Source organism: Lynx rufus, unplaced genomic scaffold, assembly GCF_022079265.1.
Source record: "Lynx rufus isolate CCGP_SWC_20201006 ecotype Redwood Valley unplaced genomic scaffold, mLynRuf1.p SCAF_2, whole genome shotgun sequence".
Taxonomy (NCBI): Eukaryota; Metazoa; Chordata; class Mammalia; order Carnivora; family Felidae; genus Lynx; species Lynx rufus.
Genome location: NW_025814834.1, coordinates 218,923,997 through 218,941,139, shown reverse-complemented (window position 1 = coordinate 218,941,139; position 17,143 = coordinate 218,923,997). Strand labels below are relative to the sequence as shown.

The 17,143-nt window shown below is 60.0% G+C and overlaps 1 protein-coding gene across 6 annotated transcripts in view; it reads left to right on the top strand.

Moving 5' to 3' along the window:
- The window catches only part of KCNAB2 (potassium voltage-gated channel subfamily A regulatory beta subunit 2), an 84,620-nt gene that overhangs the window by 20,275 nt on the left and 47,202 nt on the right, over positions 1–17,143 (top strand). For 2 of the 6 annotated variants that reach the window (XR_006962693.1, XM_047083318.1), the window contains exons 1-3: positions 2,621–2,785; positions 13,094–13,222; positions 14,389–14,430. Coding sequence is in view for 5 of the 6 variants with exons in the window: in XM_047083318.1 (XP_046939274.1) it covers positions 13,146–13,222; positions 14,389–14,430 (119 nt within the window). In the remaining variant the exon portion in view is untranslated. Of the gene's footprint in view, positions 1–2,610; positions 2,786–3,790; positions 3,897–13,093; positions 13,223–14,388; positions 14,431–17,143 lie in introns of those variants that run through there. The other 4 variants (XM_047083323.1, XM_047083320.1, XM_047083319.1 and 1 more) reach the window with 4 other exon arrangements.

The following is a 17,143-nucleotide window of genomic DNA, read 5'->3' as shown; positions in this document are numbered from 1 at the left end:
CAGCAGACTGGAGGATGTGACCTCAGTGTTGATGTTCCAGAAAGACGCCATACCCAGGGGTGGCTAATTATGTGCCCAGGCTCTGAAGTCAGCCCCTCAAGCGTGAAATCTCTGCCCCTGCACTTAGCGGCCAGCTGACCCGGGCCCAGTGTCCTCCACAGCATGACGGAGTCTCCCAGCCACCTTTATGGTTCTGTAAGGGTTCCGTGTGACAGAGAAGCAATGCACATCGCGTGCCGTTGGCCCAAATGAAATTTAAGTCGGAAACCTCGGAGGGAAACATTGAAAGACGCGGCAGGGGAGCGGCGCGGGATGTGTGAGGATGTCTGCGAGATGGATAGGAGCGCCGTGAGATGTAGAGACAGGATTTGCCTCTGGAGAGCAGAAGTGGGCCTAGCGGGTGTAGTTACAAGGACAGGGATTTCAAATCAACATAAAAAGGACCTTTTTCATCATTTCGGTTGTCCTGGGGGGACTCATCTGTCCCCAGGGGACTCATCTGGGTGATTTTCGAGATCTGCCTGCAAGGGAATCTTGCAGAGGAAAGCGGTGTCTCCAGCGCCCTGGCCCTGGGCCTCTGCCCCTCACCCTGGGGGAGTCTAGCACGTGCGAGACCAGTTCTCTGGCTACATACGCCCGGGGAACACGCCCCCTCCCCGCCGCACCCCCCACCGGATCTCAGCCGGAGGAACACGAGTTACCTCAAGGCAGTACTTGCTTCTTAAATTGTGGAAATATCCAGAACCGCTGTGAGGTTCCCCACCTAGCAGGAAGATGTTTGGGGGTGGTCTCAAGACCAGTCTGGGACACGATCTTGTTCTCTGGCGGAGTCGTGGGGGACAGCAGTAGACTCTGCTCGCTGCATGTCGCCCCACTCGGGCCTTTGTGGCACCACCTCCTGGACCCTGACCCTCTCTGAGACACCCCCCGCCCCGCCCCGAACTCCCAGCGTCACTCCTTCTGCTGAAAATGGAGGTAGAACGTGGTCAGCAGCCTCCTCCATGAGGAAGAATGTACCGGAAGACTCCCTTTCCATCAGGAAAGCGAAACTTTCCTGGAAGCCCCACCCACCGGGACTCTGCCGTAGACCGCGTCCCAGGCCACAGTAGCTGGGACATAATTCGGGAGTGGCGACTGGGCCAGCAACCCTACCGCCATGTTTACAGATCCAGCCTGAACGTGGGGCTCAGACTCATCGGTGCCAGAGAGGAGCCCCTCCTGTGGGGTGTCTCCAACGTTGCTGCCCCGCATTTGCGCGCTCGCCAGCCCTCCTGGTCTAAGGTAACTGTTTACAAAGAGTCGGTGGATGCAATAGCCACGTAAGGACCGGGGATGATGCTGGGGTGTGAGGGCTGCAGATGGTCATGTGAAATGTTCGACTTTTGCCTGCTTCCTGGAGGTCTGTGATAGCACTGAATTAAGCCTGCCTTCTCAGGGCACAGGGTCACGGGGCCGGCGGGCGCTGGCGGGGTCCCGAGTCAGGCCCGAGGGGGCACTTCAGACCAGCAAGAGGAAAGAGCCCCGGTCCAGAGTCACACCCTCCTGGTTCCCCTCCCAGCTCTGCCACTGACGACTGAGTGCCCTGGGATACGATTTCGTATAGTGAGCCTTGGCTTTCTCGTCTATAAAGCGCTCCGGCCTGTGGGGGCTACAGGGCGGGGGGGAGAGCCTGGGGTGCGGCCCAGAGGGGCTCCCCTCCCCCACTGCCTCATGGTCTCTCTCTTCGATTGTCCCATTTGCTCTCCTCTCTTCTGCCTCCTGTTCACCTCCCATCACTTGGGAGATCTGAGCGCCCCAAACCATTCACTTCTCTTACCTCTTTTCCCCGTCACCCCGTCCGTGTCTTAACCCTGCTGGGGACACGTAGCGCCACCCCTGATCTGAGGCACAGGGGCTGAGCTGGCCGACTCCCTGTGCCCACCCCTGGGGAAAGGGGAGCCCGCTCTACTCCCCGGAACCGTGGGGAAGGGGACGGCCAGGGCTGCGGTGGCACAGCACAGGGGCAGAGGCCCCTGGCCGGCACAGGGACAGAGGGGATGCTCCGTCTGGATCCTCCCTTGGCCTCGCTCTCCCCCAGCTGAGGGGCCTCCCCAGGAAGGAAGGGTAGAGCAGGGAGAGGCTATGAGGAAAAACAGTCCCCTCCACCTGTCCTCCCCCCGGGGCTGCCCCACCTGCACACAGTTTGCTTGCACCTGCTGTGCCCTGGCACCGTGTTGGGACCCCTGGGATGGGAAACGGGTGAGGCAGAGCCGTGCGGAGCTCAGAGCACAGCTTGGGAGCTGGGTCTGAATCCCAGCCATGGGCCTGACCTTTGACCCTCAGTGTCATCAGCTGTAGAATGAGGAGGGCAGCAGTACCCTCTGAGGGCTGTGGGGATGACCAGATAAGGGGAAACAGGTGAAAGTCGTGCAGCCCAGCCCTGGTACCAAGCTGGCACCGAGAAGCGGAAGTCTGTGACATCACCAGGACCAGCCGGGAGCTGCTCCCCCTCCGGGAAAGGGGCCCACTGCTTGCCTGCCAGGGTCCGCTCCTGTTCTGGAGGGAGGGGACACGCCCAGTGTCCTTCCCCTTCTCATCCCCTGCCCCCTCCCCCGGAGAGGCGGCTGTGCTGCCAGCCAGGAAGGTTGGGGTGTCCGCCCGGGAGCGGAGGCCCCACCCCAGCGCCTCGGGGGCCCCTGGCTCGCCAGGAACCCTCCCACATGAGCTGCCACCCACTTCCTGGTTGGCCCTGTGGTCCCGTGCCTTCCACCTCATACGCACGAAAATGGTCTTGTCTCAGGAACAGGTACCTGGGGTGTTTCAGGGATCCTGTTTGCCGAATGGGGTTTGTGCTCGAGGGCGGCGGGCACCCCAGCTCCCTGAGCGGGGCTTAGCGCTCCCCTGACATCCAGGGTTAATCGGGCCGGCCACTGCCCTGGGGCCCCGTGCCCGCACGGGGCTGGCTGCAGCCGGGAGAGCTGTCCCTGCTGGACCCAGGCACAGCCCGTGTGGCCATCTGTCACAGCAGAGCAGCTACAGGCGTCCTGCCTGCACGGGGACACCGCAGGCCCCCCACAACCCGGCGACAACAGCCAGGGCAGGCGGGTGGGGCCGAGCAGGCTGGCACCCAGCAGAGGTGTCTGACTGGGACACGGGACACAGTTCTGCCTGGCGTCTGCTTTCATCCCTGGGGCAACAAGACAGGAGCTGCCTGGAGATCAGAAGCGCTGTGGGGCCACCTCTGTCCTGCCCTTGGGGGAGAGGGAGCGCCAGCTGCCAGGCGCTCCCACAAGCTCCTGGAGGGATCCCTGCCCATCTGCTTCTCCCGAACCCCTCTCCGGGGAGTTCCCGTCTCTGAGAGGAAAGTAGTTTCACAGGCAGAAGAAGTGAGCGTCCCTGCCTTAGAAAGAAATGAGCGGGTCCCCACCCCTCGTGTCTCCCACAGAGCTGAGCACAGGGCCAACAGCAGGGTGGGGGGGGGAGGATAGGGGGGACCCTGAAGCCACTCCCCACCTGGCGGCTCTGTCTTGGGGAGACAGCCCGTGGCCCCCATGCGGGAGAGGAGGGCAGGGGTGGTCAGGGAGTTCCCTGCTGCCCAAGGGGCTTCCTCCCTGCCCAGAAAAGCCAAGTGCCTCTGGGACGGTGTTCCCTCCCTCCCCCACCGGCTTCTCTTCTCCACTTCTGTGCCAGGGTGTGGTCACGGTAGGAGGGTGAGGCGGGGGTGGCCAGAAGGAGGCGGCAGGAGGGGCCTGCCAGCTTCCCGAAGTGGGGCAGGAGGGCCACCAAGCTTTGCTGAATGAATGACAGAGGGGAGGCCGTGGTTACAGGGTTCCGGAGCACGGAGCACGCGGGGGCTCGCGTCCTACTTCTTGCCCTGACTAGCTGCAGCTCTGAGGCCCCCTCTGCCCTGGCTCCAGGTGAGGGCCCGTCCCGCTTGTGGTTGGCGCGACCCGGATGGACGGGGTGGTGCTCCTCGGCGCCAGGGGTGGTCCAAGCTTCCACTTACTCTCAGGGGGGGCGGGGGGCAGTTCCCAAGACTGGGGGTCTTCGGCCCCTGACCCCGGCGGACCCCTGTCGGTCGCTGTGCATCCCCTGGGTGTGACTGGGGGCCACAGCAGGGCTCCTGCTTCAGTCGGGAGGCGCTCAGCCTGCAGGTGCATGACGGGTGGGTGTGGATCTGGGTGGGCTGCATGAGGGCAGAGGCGTTTCAGTGTCGGTCTGGGAAAGTTGAAAATTTGGGACCATGATGGGTTTTTTTTTGTTTGGTTGGTTTTTGTTTTTTTGCATCGTGGCACTAATGAGATGTGAATGGGACCTCTCCCTGCAAGAGTGTAGCCGGAGCCCCATGCTGGGGTGGCCTGTGTGTCATCGGGGGACAGGCACCCGAGTGTTGCTTTGAAAACAATTTCTAGCCTGTCGTCTTTTTAAGAAATTCTCACTGGGACTCTGCAGCTTGGTCCCTCTGTGTCTGCTGCTGTCCGAACACGTGACATCCACGGTGCTCCCTGTCAGGTGGGCTGATGGCCATGCCGCTCCTGGCTCAGGAGCTTGGAGGACAGACGGAGGTTTCTCTGTGGCAAAGAGCAGGGGGTCCTGGCCGGGGCCCCCTGCCCCCAGTAGTGTTTTCACCGTTCTCCCTGCCCCCCATCCAAGGCTGAGCATGGCCTGGGGGTACTGCCTGGAAATGGGGTTGTGGATCCCCGGACCGCCTCCCCACCGGGCCCCTGGGCCATCCTTCCAGCCCCTGGGCCTCTCTGCTCACGCCCAAGATGCCCCACAGGCAGAGCCGATCCCCCGAGTGCGCTCGAACTGGCAGTGCCTCCGCGGACGGACTCACTCTTGCCCGCCACCCCTGCTCACGGGGAGGAGTGGGCTTGCGTCTCGCGGCACCCCGCTTGTGGGAGAGAGAGGAAGGGTGTGTTACGCAAGCAGCCTTCCGGATCTGGTGGTTTTGAGCAGTTACACCTCTTCCTGTCTCTTTGTGGGGTGCACACTGGCTGCCGTGGCTGCTGCAACTTTGGACCCATAAAAGGCGGTGGTTTCACGCCATGTCATAGTCACAGTGGTTTCTCGGGGCTCTGGCAGGAAGGATTTCCAGGGACGGAGTAGCAACACGCAAAGTAAGGTGAGCTCGACAGACAGGAGCTTGAGTCCCAGCCCCGAGCCCCGAGGCTTCTGGGAAGAGCCCCCCGACGTCCACCACCCCCAACAGCACGAACCTCTCCTGTCTTCTCCCCCTCGGGCAGTGTTCACGAGCGCCCAGCGTGTGCCTGGTGCTGCTCTGGGCACTCGGACCCACCGGGGAACAAAAGAGACAGAGCTCCCTGCCCTGGCGGAGCCGACGTCCAGGGGTCTCACAGGAGATGGGGAAGGAGTAAACGTAGGGAATCATCCATCGCTGGTGTCTCGGTAATGACCCGCGCCAGACCTCCGGGTCCTCGCCCCCGCCCCCTTATTAGGGCTGGCCTTTGCAGCCAAGAGAACAAAAGTCCTGAGCCCCTGGCATAAAAGACATCGAAGCTTCTCTCTCTCCACCCCTCCCTCTGGAGGAAGCCAGCTGCCTCGGCATGAGAGACCCAGTGGTGGGAAGGGGGCCCCTGCTCACCCTTGTGTGTGAAACATCTAGCGTCTCCAGCCCCAGCCCAGAGGACACCCTCACCGCAACCTCAGGAGAGACCCTGGGCCAGAGCTACCCGGCCGGGACAACCCCCAATCCCTGACTTTCCAAAGCCACATGAGAATTCTTTGCTGTTTCCAGCCCTAACCCGGGTCACGTGACAATAGGTGAACTCATGCAGTGTTAGAATTCTTTTTGTTTTTAAGCTTATTTTTGAGAGAGAGACTGAGACAGAGACAGAGTGCGAGCAGGGGAGGGGCAGAGAGAGAGGGAGACACAGACTCCGAAGCAGGCTCCAGGCTCCTTGCTGTCGGCACAGAGCCCGACGTGGGGTTCGAACCCACAAACCGCGAGATCGTGACCTGAGCCGAGGTTGGATGTTTAATCCACTGAGCCACCCAGGGGCCCCCAGTGTTGTAATTCTTAAATCCTCCACTAGGTGGGGACAAGCCTTCGGGAAGCTTGGAGCTTCCAGGATGATCAGGAATTGGGATGGCCCAAGAAACACAGGTCCCACTATGACGCTGAATCATCTCTGCATGTGGCTGGCCACATCCACAAGGGGTTCGTCTTTTCCTGGGGAAAAGACGAGCAGCCCCCACGGGCAAAGCAGAGAGGCGGCGAGGGAAAAGCAGATGTAGCAAATCTGAGGACCGTAAGAAGATGAGACCACCGCCTGGGAGGAGGCGGGGGCACATCTGTGCCCCGTGGTGCACACCTCCTTGAGGAAGGAGGTATGATCAGGGGCTCCCCGGTCCTGGACCGGCACCTTCTGTCCACCGGGGCCGGGCACAGGTGGATCCCAGCCCGCGGCCCTCCCAGCGCACCCCCACCCGTTAGCACGTCAGATCCTCCTCAACTCCCATTATCCCATTTCACAGATGGAGAAACTGACACTTAGGAAGGTTGAAAGAGCTGCCCCAGGTCAGACAGCCGATCTGAGCCAAACCGGACCTTGCCTCCCTCCCTGACACCTGGAATGGTCTCCTCGGGTCACCCACAAGGCGGGATTGTGTCATCAGACCAGCCCTGGAGGAGGATAGAAGCGTGTGTGGTGGCTCTGGTGAGGCTTCGAGTCAGGAACTGTGACCCAGGGCTCAGGAGCTTGTGCTAAATGACGTTTCCCACTGCCCGGTTTTCTTGCGCTCCAGAATCTACGGCGGTGAGACGAGCGGAGGCTTTTTCCGCCAACTGGAGGTCCCTCCCGTGACTCATGAGTCATAACTTCATGTAACGAGGATGGGCCTGAAGGCTGAAGCCAGTAGAACATACTCCCAGGAGGGCTGAAATCACAGCTCCATTCACCTTCCGCGCGACAGTCCTGGGGGGCCAGGGGGTGCGTTCATCCGTGGCGATGGTGGAGGCAAGTCTGCCGAGGCTCAGGCTGGAGCTGACACGGCCTCACTGCTCACCATTGGCCAAAGTATGTGCGGCCGTGTGTGCGTGTGCATGTGACTGTGCGCGAGCCCTGCGTGCAAGCGAGAGAGCGAGGGAGGGAGAGGAGGAGCAGAGAGAGGACAGAGAGCAGGTGTACAAACCAGACAAAATACAGACAATCGGAATAGAACGGAGGGCATATGGGCGTTCCTTGCTGTGCTGATTCTTTACAACCTCAATGATGTTTGAAAGTTTGCAGAATAGTAAGCTGAGGAGAAGAAAGGCAGTGCCCATAGATGGAGCCCTGGGCTTTGGGGGGGCCTGCCGTCGTTGTCAGCCCCCCTCCCATACTGTCTGAGAGCTGGGACTTACCCATTTTCTCCCCTCCTGAGCTCAAAGCGTTTTCACTCCTTCCCTCTGCTTCCGTGAGAAAGTACAGGCAGGGCTTTGTGAGTGTTTCATGCCTCAGTTTCTCCGAGAATGAGTCAGGCGGCTTGCTCAAGGTCACATCCAGAACAAGTGGATGGAAGGGCAGGGGACGGAGGGGCCCAGACTGCGGACCTCCAGGCTGCACCCTGGGCCAGGTAGGCTCTCAAATGGCTTCTGAAGCCTTTCTCCCAGCCTCCCTTCCTCCGTGATCCCTGGGATCGGCAGCCTCCCGCTAGCACACTGGCCCCTCGGGATGGCCGCGGGACAGACGCGGTCTCTCCTACCTGGACTGTGGCGGCTGCAAACGAGGAGGAGGGCTCTGGGCAGGCCAGCCGAATGCAAGGCAGGGGGCAGGGGAAAACCTCACCGGTCCCCCTCCCTCCCCAGGAGGTGGCAAAGGCACCAGCCCCCCAGGAGGAATGAGGCCTGTCGTTCTCGTGAAGTGGGCACGAGGGCGTGGCCAGTGCCTGGCTGCAGGTCGGGGAGTTGGCCGCTGGCTGCAAGGGGAGCCTGACCTTCGGAGTCCAGGCGAGGTGGAGAGGAGTGTGACAGGCGGCCTACTCAGGGGCACCTCCCTGAGTGCAGCCCATATTGTCCCTGTCCCTGTAGCTGCCCTGAGTACCACACCTGGGACCGACAGAGCATTGCACCCTCCAGAGAAGACTGCCCTTGTCCCTCATGCGGCCAGGGTCCCCAGGCCCACCCAGCACAGCGGGCAGTCTGTTTGCCCTTAATGCAGACGCCTGGCCCCTTCCCCTCTGCTTTCCCTGGATGAGCCTTCAGCAGACTGAGTCAGACTCATTCATTCATTCATTCATTCATTCATTCAACAAATATTTGAGTGTTTCCCGGGCACAGGTGTGAACACAGCAGACAGATTCATGGAGCTGGTGTCTTAAGGGGAGGGAGACACAGCCCACAACTGGGACACTAGGTGAAGTAGAAGGTATGTTGGAAGGTGACAGTGCTAAGGAGAAAAATGACCAGGAGAGGATTAGAGGAACACGGGGAGATGGGGTTTGCAATTTAAGACAAGGCGTCCAAAGAAGACTCAGCAAAAAAGTGACCTTTGTACAAAGAGGCAGAGGTGGGAGAGGGGGCCTTGGGTGGTTCACGGGGGGTCAGAGAGCTTCCGGCAGAAGGAAGCCCGAAGGTCGGAGTGTCTGTGGGTTCATGAGACACCGAGGCCACTGGTGAACTGCAGGCCTTCCCTCTCGACAGAATGGGCAGCCACTGGAAGGTTTTGAGCAAAGTAGTGGCATCTGATTGACGTTCTAGTAGGATCGCTCTGGCTCCTGTAAAGCAGACCATGAGGCGTAAAGGTGGAAGCCGAGACCCATCAGGAGGCCGTTGCGAGCACTGTAAGAGGGAAGGTGGTGGCCTGGACCGGAGAGGAGGTGGTAGGGGCCACTGGGGCAAGCATGGGATTCTGGATGTTTCTGAAGATGCCTGTATAATGGGGGAGCCGGGGTAGCGGCGGCCAGGGGCTCCACGTGGGACAAGTGAATCTGAGACGCTTGCTCCGCACCCTATAGAGATGCCCAAAGGGCAGTTGAATAGATGAGTCTGGGGTCCGGGGGGGAAGCTGGGACCTGGAGGTACAGTCGCACGGGTTCCGGTGTAAGCACACGATTCAGAGCCAGGAGACAGGTGGAAATACGAGGCGCTTCTTGTGATGCAAAAGAAAAGAGATTCACGGTCGCAGAGGCGAACGGGGCAGCCAAGGAGACTGAGAGGCAGCAACGGGGTGACGGGAAGAAAGCGTGCGTCCCAGGAGCCGGAGGGTGGGGGCAGCCCCGCCGTCACCCCCAAGCCGTGGGCACCATCAGACTTAGCAACAGGAACGTGACCTTGGCAAGAGTAGCTTCCTCAGAGCGGCGGAGGCAGAAGGGAGAATTGCGGACCAGAAAGGACAGCTCTTTTGAGGAGTCTTCCCGTGAATGGAAGGAGGGAAGCAGGACAGTTGGTGGAGAAGGAAGGGGATCCAAGAAGCTGTGTTTTTTGTTGTTTAAGATGAGAGAAGTAATGAGCGACCGCGTGAGGAGGGCAGTGCTCCATAGAGGACAAAGAATCGGCGTTGAGAGTCGAGATGCTCTTGAGTGGGGGCGGGAACGGGGTGTGTGCTCAAGCGGGCGCCGTGGCCGTGGCCGTGGCCGTGGCCGTGGCCAGGCGTCCAGGTGGCAATAGGAGGGGAAACAGAAGGTTCTAAGTCACGTGGCAGAGGACGCGTTGGGGACTTCAGGGGAGAGGCGCGCCAGCGTCATGCTGGAGGCGGGGGTGGGGCCTACAGCGGGGTCAGCAACCTGCTGTGTAAAGGGGCAGGTGGCAAATATTTTAGGCTTTGGAGGCCAGACGGTATGTTGTGGTGGCCGTCACAGTGTAGCACACACACAGGTGCGGCTCGTGAGCTGACGGGCACGGAGGTGTTCCGGTAACACCTTACAGAGACAGGCGGTAGGCTGCATCTGGTCTGTTGTTGCTAATTTGCCAGTTCCCGGTCCGGGACCCAGGCTGTGGGCCAGCAGTCCTCAAAGCGTGGTCCCTGGGCCAGGAGCACGAGCATCACCCGGGGGACTAGTTAGAAATGCAGATTCCTGGGCGCACCCCATATCTGTGGAACCTGAGACTCTTGGTCCCCACAACCATCTCCAATTCAGACGGAGCTTGTGATTCTGGAATCCTGGGAGTTAAGTACCCCTGAGTGCCCAGGCTGGGGGTTGAGACACCACCACTTAGCAACTGGACCCAGGGAAAGGCAGACAGGAGAGAGTGGGGTGTGGGCTGGGTCACATCCCCCAGTGAAGGGCACAGTCGTCCCGCCTGCTATGGGCTGCCTGGCCCCATCCCCTTCCACAAGACCCTGTGAGGACATGCTGCGTCCCCCACCCCCGTGGCCATCCCTCCTCCCCGGTGACCTCTGGACCACCGTGTTTGGACGCAATGCCTGGCACTCTGGGGACCCCCAGTTCTGTGGCTGTGGTTTCCTGTCCACGGACAGGGCTCCTTGTTGTACAGGCAGCCACCAGCACCTGCGCACAGTAGGGCCTCGACAGACATTCTGTGCGCCAGTAAATGACTTAAGGTTAACGACTTTCATGGGAAGGTTGGCTTTCGTGCCCTGAGCCACCTGGCAGAGCAAACCCCAGGAGCACCTGATGGGCACAGAGGGGAGCCTGCCTCTGAGGCCTCCCACCCCCAAAGCTGCAGGACTCAATTCCCCTGGAGCTGTGTAACTGACCTCTTTCTGCGGGAGAGGCACCGTGCCTCTTTCTTGCATAGATTTGGGCGGGGGCAGTCAGGCTGGTCCGTCTGGTGACAGTGACCCTGATGGACCCCAGAGTAAAAGAATAGGTCACCAGGAGGCCCTCAGGGTCTGCCCGGAGCCATCCACCAGGTGTAGATGGACAGGGCCAAGCAGACAAGGGGCCTGGGGCCTGGGGAGAGGTGAGCCTGGGTCACAGCATCGCAGGTCATGAGGAATCAGCTGATAAGCCCGAAGACTGGATTCGGCATCAGCCAAGGATCTACTGCATTTCTTTTAAGGATTTAAGTGCATTTTTTTTTTCATTTTGTCATTTCTTTCTGAATGAGATTTCTTAAGAATGAAACTTTGCAGGGGGCGGGGGCACCTTCATGGCTCAGTCAGTTAAGCATCCAACTCTTGATCTCGGCTCAGGTCTTGATCTCATGGTTCGTGAGTTTGGGCCCCGCAGTGGGCTCAGCTCTGGGCGCGGAGCCTACTTAAAAGAAAGGAAAAGGGGCGCCTGGGTGGCTCGGTCGGTTAAGCGTCCGACTTCGGCTCAGGTCAGGATCTCACGGTCCGTGAGTTCGAGCCCCGCGTCGGGCTCTGTGCTGACAGCTCAGAGCCTGGAGCCTGTTTCAGATTCTGTGTCTCCTTCTCTCTCTGCCCCTCCCCTGTTCATGCTCTGTCTCTCTGTGTCTCAAAAATAAATAAACGTTAAAAAAAATTTAAAAAAAAAAGAAAGGAAAAGAAGAAAACTTTGGGGACCTTCGCTGTCTGCATCATTTCTGTCATTTCCGTGAGGCTATCTCTGTAGTGAGATAACCTCTGATTTGCATTTTCTCTCCCCATTTTTCCAGCATGTTCACACACATGCGCATGCCCCTCACTCAGAGGAGAGCTGAGTGATGAGTGAGACCTAACCTGCACTACGTACGAGCCCTCTGCCGGGGTTGGAACGTGTCCAGAGAAAGGCTGCTTCCTGCTGGCAGGAGGGTCACGTCCCGGCAGAAGGAAGAGTGATGGGCATTCACTGAGAGGCCCCGCTGGGAGCAGGCAGGGCTGCGTTTTGAGCCCAGACCATCCTTTTAAAGCCCATCGGCGTGGTGATTTCGGATCAGAGGACCATCACTCTTCTGGAAACCCTGTATGACATCCCTGCTGAGTACCAAGCCCTGTTTGAGGCACAGAGGATGTAACAGTGAACAAAACCAGCAAACTTTCTGTGCTGGTGGGGATTGCACTCCAGAGAGAGTTAAGACCTCATAACTCAGGGACAGACCATCAAGAAGGTCCCTGGTGCTGACTACACAGGACAGCAGGCAGGGTGCTGGGAGAGAACCCCTGAGCATGATAGTCAGGGGCGGGCTCCCAGAGGAGACCCATGCTGAGAAGGTCGGTCATAAGGGTATTTCAGGCAAAAGGAGCTGTAAGTGCAAAGGCCCTGTGGTAGGTGTGCCCTTGGCCTGTCGGAGAAGAGAAGAAAGGGGTGCATGACCTAATCTCCTTTTAAAGTAGAAATGGAAGGAGGGAGAGCAGTCAGGAGGTCCAGGTGCCATGTTGGTGGCTCAGCCTGCGGGTAGCAGGGAGAAGAGCGAACGGACAGACGTGTCTGTTGCATTCATTATGTGTTGCTACATAAAAATACTGCTGGAAGCGTAGGGCCTGAAAACTCAGTTTCTGTGAGTCAGGAGTCCGGCAGAGCACAGCTTACCAGGGTCCTCTGCTTCAGGGCCTCACAAGCCTGCAGCCAAGGTGTTTGGCCAGGGTCGGGGTCTCATTTGAAGGCTCGACTGGGGAAGGATACTCTTCCAAGCTCACGCAGTTCGAAGGATTCACTTCTCTGTGGGTGGTTGGACTGAGGGCCTCAGTTCCCGGCCTCACGGGCCTCTCCAGCACGGCAGCCCGCGTCGTCACAGCCAGCAAGGGAGAGAGTCTGCAAGCAAGACAGAAGGCACGACCTGTATCACCTGATGATGGAAGTGACATCCTGTGACCTGTGCCATGTCCTGTAGGGCGGGAGCAGGTCATCAGGTCCGGCGCACACCCACGGGGAGGGCGTGAGTCTCTGGAGCCGGGGTTATCCGGCTGGCTGCCTTCCTGGAAGCTGCCCCGGGGCACCTGGGAATCTGCAGGCTCAGGGATGAGCCTGGGTGGTGGTGGTGCCACTTCCTGGGACAGGGGAGACAGCCAGAGTTCTAAGTCCACAGATTTCCCCTGGCACCACCAGGAAAGGGCTCCCGGACCCTCAGGAAGGCAGCTGGGGAGGCGGAAGGGAGAACTACTGAACCCGACCACCCGCCTTGTCTGAGCCCCCATGGGCTGGTCTGTCCATCTGGTGTGGGGGGTACAGGTGCCCGACATACAGGGCCTTCAGGATCACAGAGCCTTCTGGGCAAACCAGACTGCCCTTTCTGAACCACCTCCCCTCTACTCTGCTTTTTCTCCAGAATCTTCCATCCGTGAAGAAGAGGGCAGGTCAGCACAAGTGAGGCCAGCTCCATGTATCCGGAATCGACAGCGGGCTCCCCAGCGCGGCTCTCTCTGCGGCAGACGGGCTCCCCCGGCATGATCTACAGGTGATTCCCCCGCTCCCCCCACCCCAGCCACCTGGGCCACTCTCGGGTCAGTCCTGCGTCTGGTTGGGGGGGGGGGGTCCCTGAGGCCAGCCCCACCCCTTGGCCCAGAGGGAAAGATCGAGGGAGGCCCACAGGACTCTGAGGTGCATGCAGGCAAGCTCTTTCTCCAAGGAAAGGAATGGAAACTTTGAAAACCAAAGTGGGACAGAAAAGCCCGCGATTTTCCCAGAGAGGTGAAGCCAGGATTAGACTTGGCCCTGACTGCCCTGAAATCTTGGAGGTGGCAGGCCCGGAAGCGAGTGGGGGACCCTCCCCAGTTCCTGTTTCTTTCTTACACATCACAGGCCGTGCAGCCCCCTTTGAGGGGGGCTCAGAGCCTTGCACCAGGAGGGTGGAGGCATCCAGCAGCTCACCAGGCACCCTTACCTCTCTAATGTGGGGGCCGCCTCCCAAACCCAGCTCTGGGTCTTTCCGTTTGGAAAGTAGCCCAGGCTGAACCACAGGGAGGGCACGCCAAGGCGTTGGGTGAAGGCTGCTGTCCCGGGCACGGAGCACAGAACCCAGATGGCAGTGGTTGTCCTGAAAGATTGGGGCCCGGGCGGGACACCAGGGGGGCCCATCGGTCCCGATGGATTGGGCCTTTGTCAAAAATTGTTAGGGCCTGATCCAGAGCAAGTATCTGTAGAGCCCACAGGGAAAGGGGGCGTCTCGCCTTCATCCAAGTCCTAAAAAGAACCGCATGGTCACATGCAGACGCGCCAGCACGTGGGGTGGCCGGCAGCTTCTCGGCTTGAGGGTTTTGTACTGTCGTTCTAAAGCAGGTTTCGTTAAAACCCAGACCGTCACCCAGAGGTTTACCTCTCCTCTTCGCTTCCCCGCCCGCCCCGTGTGGGGAAGGAGCCTGGGCGCCCGAGGACCCCGCGTCGGCCCAGGCCGGGCCTCCGCCTCCCTGTGCCACTAGGTGGCGCTGCCACCGAGCACTTGGTACGCGGGCGCGCGTCCTCCCGACCCACAGCCCGGAGCTGAGCGGGGAGGGGCCGGGCCTCGGGGCCGTCGCTGGTGTGTCCCGCGGGGCCGTCGCCTGCACCTCCCTGTGGCTGATGCCAATTGTGGACTCTCTCTCTCTCTTTCTCTCCTTTTGCTCTGTCCTCCATCGCTGTCCGCAGTACTCGGTATGGGAGCCCCAAAAGACAGCTCCAGTTTTACAGGTAACGAGCCCTCCGTTTTCCCTAAGACCCGCACGCTGAAGGCAGGGGAGCGGGTGGGAGGGCCACGCCCCGTGCAGGTCGGGTGTGCCGGTGACCTCTCCAGTAAGACACGGGCTCCGGTGGCCACCCACACGGCACCGTGGAAGGCTCTGATGAGCAACGTGAAGCCGCTTCCGTGTGTGAGCTGATCTCTAGAGTTCGCTTGCGTTTGAGCAAACGGACTTGGAATACCTGCTTAGCCCTCGCCAGATCCACCTTAAAATCTCACTCGTGGGGCGGCAGATGTGGCTGTCTCCTGTTGTCTCTCGTGGGTTTGTGCTTCTTGGGTGATTAGAGCCAAAGAGACGGGGCGAACCCAACTGTTCTCCCCTTTTCTTTGGATGTGAGCTGACTTGTAATCAGAGTTCGATACCGCCTCAGGGGCGTGTGGCTCTGGCGCGACCCGGGTCAGGGGCGGACCTGCTGGTGTTTGTCTGGTGCGCATCCCCGTTGCTGAATCAGCACAGCGTGTTCTTGGGTCGGAGGCTGTGCCCCAGAGGGACAGGGCGTCCAGGTGCGTCCAAGGCAGGTCAGCCAGCAGAGTCCTCCTGGGCAAGTCCCTTCGGCAGCCTGTAGCTTACCTGTGCAGTGGGGAGGGGAGCCACCAAGGTGGGTGCTCCTCGGGAAGGCTGTAACTCCAGAAATTTACTTTGATTGACATTTCGGGAGCCCCGGGTCAGCCCCGCCGGCCTCAGGACCACGTGGCTCTTGGGGGCAGGACCCTGGTGCACAGTGTTTGTCCTGGCATTCGGGCCTGCGAGGTCTGTGTCCAGGAGCAGCTCCCCAGGGTCGCACACACCCACCAGCGCAGAGCCAGGGGGCGGTCGCCGCCGACACCCCCCGGAGGACGCGGGGACCTGGATTCCCACAGCCCCCCCACACCTCTGAGCGTGACAGCGGGTCTGGGTCCTCGGCCTGATTTCGCCACTACTCCAGTGCCTCCCGTGGGGTCTCACTCCTTACGGAGAACCCTAAAATGGTGACTGGAATTGTTGCTCGATGAGATTTTGCCTGAAATAGTTAGATCTGAACCTGGGCTTGCAGATGCTTTTTTCGGATGACACTTTTGCCATCACGTACGTATGACGGCATGGTGTATCAGGGCGAGTGCGAGACATTCGTCCCGGAAGGACTTGACCACTGGGACCAAACAGGCCTTCGAGCTGCATCCTCTGAGACCCCGGAGGAGAGGCGTGACAGGGTGGGTGGCGGGGCTGTGGCACAGACCGCCGCCTAAGGGGCCCCGCCGCGGGACGGGACGAGTAGATTGCCAGGTATCACAGAGCCAAAGTGAAGGAGGGTCCCACTCCCCTTGCTGGCCCTCGGGGCCCCACAGATCCAACCTGTTGTCCACTCCCTGAGGAGCCTTCTGGTTGACCGCCCCCCCCCCCCGTGCCCAAGAGGCTGTCTTACCCTGAGGTGAGCCCTGATGGAGAACTGCACCCCAGATCCGCCGACCTCTGTCCCTGATGCCCACAGGCTCTGACCGTCCTGCCCTTTGCAGCTCCAGTGTGGTTGCTTCTCACAGACACCGAGGTGTCTCCTGTGGGGTCTCCGACTATGACCTCTAAAGAGGCTGCATCTGTGTTTAATGTGCTGGGTGCCACTCGCAGTGGGGCATCCTTGTCACCTGGGCCCTGACACAGCTACCAGAGGGTTAAGTCCATCAGCAGCGTCCTGCCGACTGACCACCCCTCCCCGAACGGGGCAGAGGTGTTCAAGGTGTGCGCCCTGCCTTGGGGCGGCTCAAGGACTAGTAAGGGAGGTGAGACCCTGTATCTGTCAGCTCTCCCAGAGAGTGCCTCGTAACAAACAGGCCCCAAACTCAGCACCTTACAAGGAGAAGCGTGTATTTCTTGTTTATGTGTCTGTGTCAGTTCATGCGGGCTCGGCTGGGTTTGGTCTGAGCCGCAGGTGGGGCCCAGGTGTTCATCCTCCAGTCGTTTTTAACCAGAGGCTATTCCCGGCAAAAGTGCCAGAGGACGAGCAGAATCATGTAATGTCTTCGAAGTTCCACGGTTGGAACCGGCACACCGCTCGTTCTTTTGGCCAAAGCAAAGCTCACGACCACGCCAGATGTCCGAGGGCAGGAAGATATTCTCCCGCCCTCCCACCCCAGGAGAACCACAGTCATGTGACGCAGAGGCGGGTAGAGGACCCGGCATGATAATGCAGTCTACCCCAGAACCCAAATAACTAAAATATCTAGAAGGCAGAACGTGTCGTGCGGGAAGTCTAAACAGCTGTTGGCGTTCCGAGGAAGGCCAGGCGTGGGCACAGCCCACTGAGAGTCGGGGAAATCTTCATGGAGGAGACAGCATGACGGCTTTGAGCGGGGCCTTGGGGGCTGGGCAGGCTCCTACATAGAGCCCAGGAGGAACCTTCCAGGAGATGCCTGAGCCACAGCTTGGAGAGGTGCCAAGAACAGGAGGTGGTGGTGACACAGACCGGCCGTGAGGGACGGGATGGAGAGGGACAGGAGGCCAGACTATAGAGGAAGATGGAGGTCAGAGGGGGAAGGGCCGTGAGTGCCTAGCAAAGGAGCTTGGACCGCATTCAGTGGGCAATGGGGAGCCATCGACGGTGTCTGAGCAGGGATCAGAGCTCTGCTGCGGCAGGGAACGAGACGACAGGTGGAAAGGCTGGGTGGGGGAGCCCAGGAATGATGGAGTGA